Here is a 6,000-nt window from a genome sequence, read left to right on the forward strand (position 1 = left end):
ATATGGAAAAATATGCATGATGACAAATGGATTATAGAAATATGAAATATGGACTATTGATTTTTTTTAAGATGATAATTAAAATGTATAAAACAATAGGGGAAAAAAATGAATTTGTGAAGGTAGATTTTATTAAGCCAGGCTCTATTGTTTTAAGGAGAGTCTATTATTTTCCATCATGACGTCATCGAAATTATGACGTCAGCGAGATTATGACGTCATCGTTCGGACCAGCCCTCTGACCGACGCTTTTGCAATCGAAGACAAAAGAATTTAAGAAATAATCATGACGTCAGCGATATTATGACGTCACCGTTTGGACATCGTTCGGACCAGTCCTCTGACCGACGCTTTTGCAATCGAAGACAAAAGAATCTAAAAAAAGAATTTAAGAAATAATCATGACGTCAGCGATATTATGACGTCACCGTTTGGACATCGTTCGGACCAGTCCTCTGACCGACGCTTTCGCAATCAAAGACAAAAGAATTAAAAAAAAATAAAGAAAATAAAAAAGAAATGACCTTAACTCCACCGTCAAGTTCGGACGTGCCCACTTGTCAACAGTTATGCAACTAAAGACAAAAGAATTTAAAAAATAAAGAAAATAAAAAGAATTGACCTCAGCACCTCCGTCAAGTTTGGACGTGCCCCTGTTACCCACACGTTCGGGATGACAGACAAAAGAACCGAAAATAAAGAAAAATAAAGAAAAATTGGTCTTCAACAAGTACGGACTTATCCTCACACATGCGCTTGTCGCGTGACGCTACTAACATCCTCCAACAGGCAGAGACAATATGATCATACAACAAACAATAGAGGACTTATACATATTCAAAAGGATGGTGGCGTCCTTTCCAAGCGAAGATGTAGGCCTATAAAGCCTGGCAGAAAACGTTGGAGAACCACATTTCAAATTCGACCCTTCTAGAAGAGCATCGCACGTTACACTATGTCGCAGCAGACCATTACAAGCAGTTGGTGTCCTGAAATGCAGAGGACGGTAGAGAAGGTGGACCTGCTGATGTTGACGGAGTATCTAACTCTAATCGAAATCTTGAAAAGGGTGCAAAACGTGCCAGATTCTCCAATAGACAGTACTCCCGAAGATCAGCAACAAAAAGTGTTCCAAGCGGTCCAACATTTAGACCCTATTACTATAGAGAGAGTCTACCCCTACGTTGGTAGGGTGCTCTGGATGCGGCCTGACCTGGTGGAGTGTGGCTTGTTTCTACACTATATCAAATTCATACTGAGGAGTGAGACCCAGCAGCAGTTGGAGGAAAGAAGGCAGAATATCGGGAAACACATCGAGGGGATAGAAGCCGCTGTGCGAGTGGTCTACAGGGCCTTCGGACTGGAAACGGGGCTGCCCGATATCGTCTTGACGGACCCGCAATGGAACGTTCTTTAGACGAGCGACTCATTCTAGCGGTGCTAAAAGAAACATATCCCCCAGACTACCACCTCGTGGACACTGCGAGGATCTTACGCACCTGTCAGATGATTGTGAACACCGAGCAGTTCTCCCGAGTGCAACGTATCAGACTGCAAGGCGACGAGAGATTCGACGAATGTGTAGGGACACTGCTCAAGAACTGTATAGAGGACCCCGATCATCCCAACAAGTACAAACGTTCGCTGATGGCCATGTGCTATTTCGTCACCGTCTACCAATATTGCTGTCTACCAGAGGAGAGGAAAGTTGAATTTCGAGCTCAATTCGTTGAAGGACTTAAACGCTACAAAGTACGCTGGTCGGACCACGCTCCGAAAAGAACATGTGGACTGCTATCTCGAAACATTTTTGACATTTGCCTGCACACTTTGTATTATATGTTGAATGTGGATGTAAATAGAATAATGGTTTAGGTAATATCCAACGAAATTTGTTCATCTCAACCTTTGTTGAAAATAATAAATGTGTATGTAACGAACTGGAGAAAAGTTTACGATTGAATCATTCAATTTGTGTCGTTAGTTATAAAATGTGTGTGAACGGTTATGTGTCATCAGTGTTTGACTGGGTTGTGTCCGTGAAAGCAAGTGTGGTTATGTCTTCATTGAGTGAAATACTCGAGAAAATTTATTACGATCCAAGTCACTATCCGAGTTTTGGTGGTGCTACGAAACTATGGAAAGCTGTGCGAGAAAAGGGGTTGAAAGACGTGAAATTTGAAAACGTCAAAGAGTGGTTGGCTGAGCAAGATACCTATACGTTACACGCTCCTGCTAGGAAAAGGTTTAAGAGGAATGTGGTCAGAGTTCGTGGAATAGATGAAAATTGGCAGGCAGACTTGGTTGATGTACAGAATTTGTCAAAGTATAATAAAGGGTATCGCTATTTGTTAACGTGTATCGATGTCTTGTCCAAATATGCGTGGGTGGTACCACTGAAAAATAAAAGGGGCAAAGATATTGTGGCTGGTTTTAAAACCATATTGCGCAAGAGACGAGCCCCGATTTTGCTACACACTGACAAAGGAAGGGAATTTTTGAACAAAGAATTTCAAACATACCTCAAGTCTGAAAACATTACTTTTTTTACAACCGAAAATGAAACCAAGGCGTGCGTAGTAGAGCGTTTCAATAGGACATTACGAACTAAAATGTGGAGGTATTTTACATTTCAGAACACGTTCAAATACTTCGATGTGTTAGACAAGTTGACTGAGAGTTACAACAATACAGTGCACTCTAGCATTGGTATGAGACCGACAGAAGTAACGATAGAAAATCAGAGCAGGGCCTACGATGCCCTCTACGGTGAATCGAGTAGAGGAAGAAAACGAAGGAAGAAGCCTTTTAAATATCAAATTGGAGAACAAGTCCGCATCAGCAAAAATAAACTACGTTTTGAAAAGGGTTACGAAGCAAACTGGTCGGAAGAGATTTTCGTAATAAGCGAACGCATTCGCAAAAGGGTGCCAGTCTATAGGTTAAAGGACTATAACCATGAACCATTACGCGGTACTTTTTACGAGCACGAACTTTTGGGAATTAAAAAGGCAAAAAATGCGCGGTACACGATTGAAAAAATTATTCGAACGCGCAAAAGGAGGGGAAAAAAACAATATTTCGTAAGGTGGAAAGGTTACGGAAAAGAATTTGACAGCTGGGTTAACAGACTAGAAACAAAATAAATGGTGTGATAATCTGGTTATGACCGTCATTGATAATTCGAACCTTTTCACGCGAAGGAGGTGATAACAGGCACAATGAACTCTCAGTTTTACGTCACTTTACCGAGCAATAGTTCGATGAGTTACTACCCTGAAAACAAAACATGTCGATACACGACTAAACTCCACACGCCTCTTTCCTTATCGGAAGATTATGAAGTAGGGGTAGTTGAAGTACAATTTCAAAAAACTTGGAACAATGTGAATGAGTCTAATAATAAAATTTCTGTTTATTCCCCTGATCTTGAAGGCAACGTAGTGACAAAATCCAGAGTGATCACGATACCCGTTGGTTACTACGATTCGGGCGAAAATCTCGTGAATGTTATTAGCGCTTTTACAGATCCATCACTACGAGGCAAAGTCTCATTCTTTTATAAACATACAATGCGAAAGTGCTTCGTTCATCTGGCTGAAAACGTCAACGTCACTATGTCACCTTCTTTAGCAAGGATGATGGGTTTTGAAGGGGAAGGCCATTTGACGGAATCAACCCTTGGTATTATGCCCATGGACGTCCACATGAGTTTTCATACATTTTACATCTATTCTGACATTGTTCAATACCAACACGTTGGTGATGCGGCTGTACCCCTTCTCCGAACAGTTGCTGTTATACCCAACAAAGATTCGGATAACATGGTTTACACTTATACACCACCCCACTACGTACCACTTAAATTACACCAGTTCGAAACTATCGATATTATATTAACGACTGAAACGGGCGAAGTCGTACCATTTGAACGTGGGAAGGTCATCGTGAAACTACACTTTCGTGAACGCTCTTCTAATCTATAAATTGATTTTGATCAAAATGGTTTTCAGATATAAACCCCCACCTCGCATATTTCACCGCCAAATGGGATCTGGGATACCTGTTTTTAAAGGAGCCGTGATTCAGAGAGGTCACGGTCTAGGGAGCTTAGTGAAGGGTTTATTTAAATCCGCAGAGCAGCGGGTAAAATCCAAAACAAGTTGAATGGAAAACAAGTTGGGGGTAGTCGCATGTTAGTCCTCAGAGAAGTTAAAAGGAAGAGACGATCAAAGAAAAGAGTCATTCGTTCCAAAAGTCCTCCTGCGAAAAGACGTCGCGTCCAAGACATATTTGATTAGCCGTACTCAATTTTCAACGTACTTTACCAGGTCTCATCATCAACCATGTCTCTCTTACACGAAAAAAGTGACCCATGTTGCAAGTCAGAATTGGACCTCTTCACCATCCCATCCACGCAAATGAGCATTTTAAAAGGACCATGGGTCGAATATCACCCCGTCAGCAGCATTACAGATTCGGCACCCGTCGAATTCAACGTGTCAGGCACTGCGGAAGAGTATGTGGATCTGTCACAGACCATGTTACAGGTAGACGTCCGAGTGGTGGATGGCAATAACGCGCAACTCACAGCAGACGCCCCCGTTGGACCGGCAAATCTGTTTCTACAATCACTATTCAGCCAGGTCGACGTTATGCTTAACGAAAAACTGGTCTCACAACCAACAAATACCTACCCCTACAGAGCACTGATGGAAACGATGCTACATTACGGTCAAGAGGCTAAACATTCGCAACTAACCCAACAATTGTATTACAAAGATGAGGCGGGGAAAATGGATGTTGTCGACCCTACTGCCGCAGACGCTGAAGGAAACCGAGGCTTCAAAAAACGCAGTCAATTCATCGGCGGAAGTAAACTTCTCTCCATGTTGGTTCCTATCTACGCAGACCTATTCTTTCAGGAAAAACTTTTACTTCCAGGAGTCGATTTGAAAATCAAATTGAACCGAAGCAAGGATGCCTTTTGCCTCATGTCTTCAAACCAAGCCGCTAAATATAAAGTTAAAATCGAAAAGGCGGCTCTCTATGTCCGAAGAGTCAAGACGAACCCATCGGTCGTGGTAGCACACGCCAAGATGTTGGAGAAGAGTAACGCCCAGTATCCGATTAATAAAATTGATGTCCGTTCCTTCTCCATCCCCGCCGGAAGCATGTCGGTGAACAAGGATAATCTGTTTCTGGGCCATCTACCTAACAGAATCATCGTGGGATTTGTGGACAATGACGCATACAATGGTTCATACGCCAAGAACCCTTATAACTTCAAACATTTTCGCCTCAACTTCATTTCAGTCACCGTGGATGGGGAAAACATACCAATGAGACCCCTCCGTCCTAACTTTGCTACGGGATCAGCGCAGAATTACATACACGCCTACAACTCTCTCTTCATGGGAACAAATCGTTTGTTTACGGATAAAGGGATAAACATCAGCAGGGAAGAGTACTGCGAGGGCTATACGCTATTTGCCTTTGATCTCACACCGGACCTATCAGATGGCTGTCACCTTAATCTGGTCAAACAAGGGAACCTACGTCTGGAGTTACAGTTTGATGTCCCCCTCACCAACACCGTCAACTGTCTCGTGCTATCGGAATCCCAAGGTCTGATTCAAATCGACAAACACCGCAACGTCATCTATGAATATCAAAGTTAGTCCTGAACCGTACCACGTTCGTGACCTGCTTATAGAGGGACAGCATGAACACCTTTCAAATAAGCCACGTTTTGCAGAACCACCCCAAAACCCGTGACTATTTCGAAGGAGTGTTATCATCGGATCAGCTACCTCGACGTATTAATCAACCTCGATCATGCTATGTCGTCAATACAGACCCCAGCGATGAACCAGGGACTCATTGGGTTGCATTTTACTTTTGTAATCAGAGGGCAGATTTTTTTGATTCTTATGGAAACGAACCTTTATCTTACTGCGGAGACTTTGAAAAGTTTCTAGACGAAAATAGTGTATCATG

The 6,000-nt window shown here is 42.5% G+C and overlaps 1 protein-coding gene across 1 annotated transcript; it reads left to right on the forward strand.

Annotated features, from left to right (window-relative positions):
- Positions 1–1,506: 1,506 nt before the first annotated feature.
- On the forward strand, positions 1,507–5,681 carry LOC140229683 (uncharacterized protein F54H12.2-like). The gene is made up of 2 exons (XM_072309926.1): positions 1,507–1,752; positions 4,332–5,681. Exons 1-2 carry the CDS (start codon positions 1,507–1,509, stop codon positions 5,679–5,681), a joined length of 1,596 nt encoding a protein of 531 aa, XP_072166027.1.
- The last annotated feature ends 319 nt before the right edge of the window (positions 5,682–6,000 follow it).

The sequence above is a fragment of the Diadema setosum genome, chromosome 6, assembly GCF_964275005.1.
Source record: "Diadema setosum chromosome 6, eeDiaSeto1, whole genome shotgun sequence".
In the NCBI taxonomy this organism is placed as follows: Eukaryota; Metazoa; Echinodermata; class Echinoidea; order Diadematoida; family Diadematidae; genus Diadema; species Diadema setosum.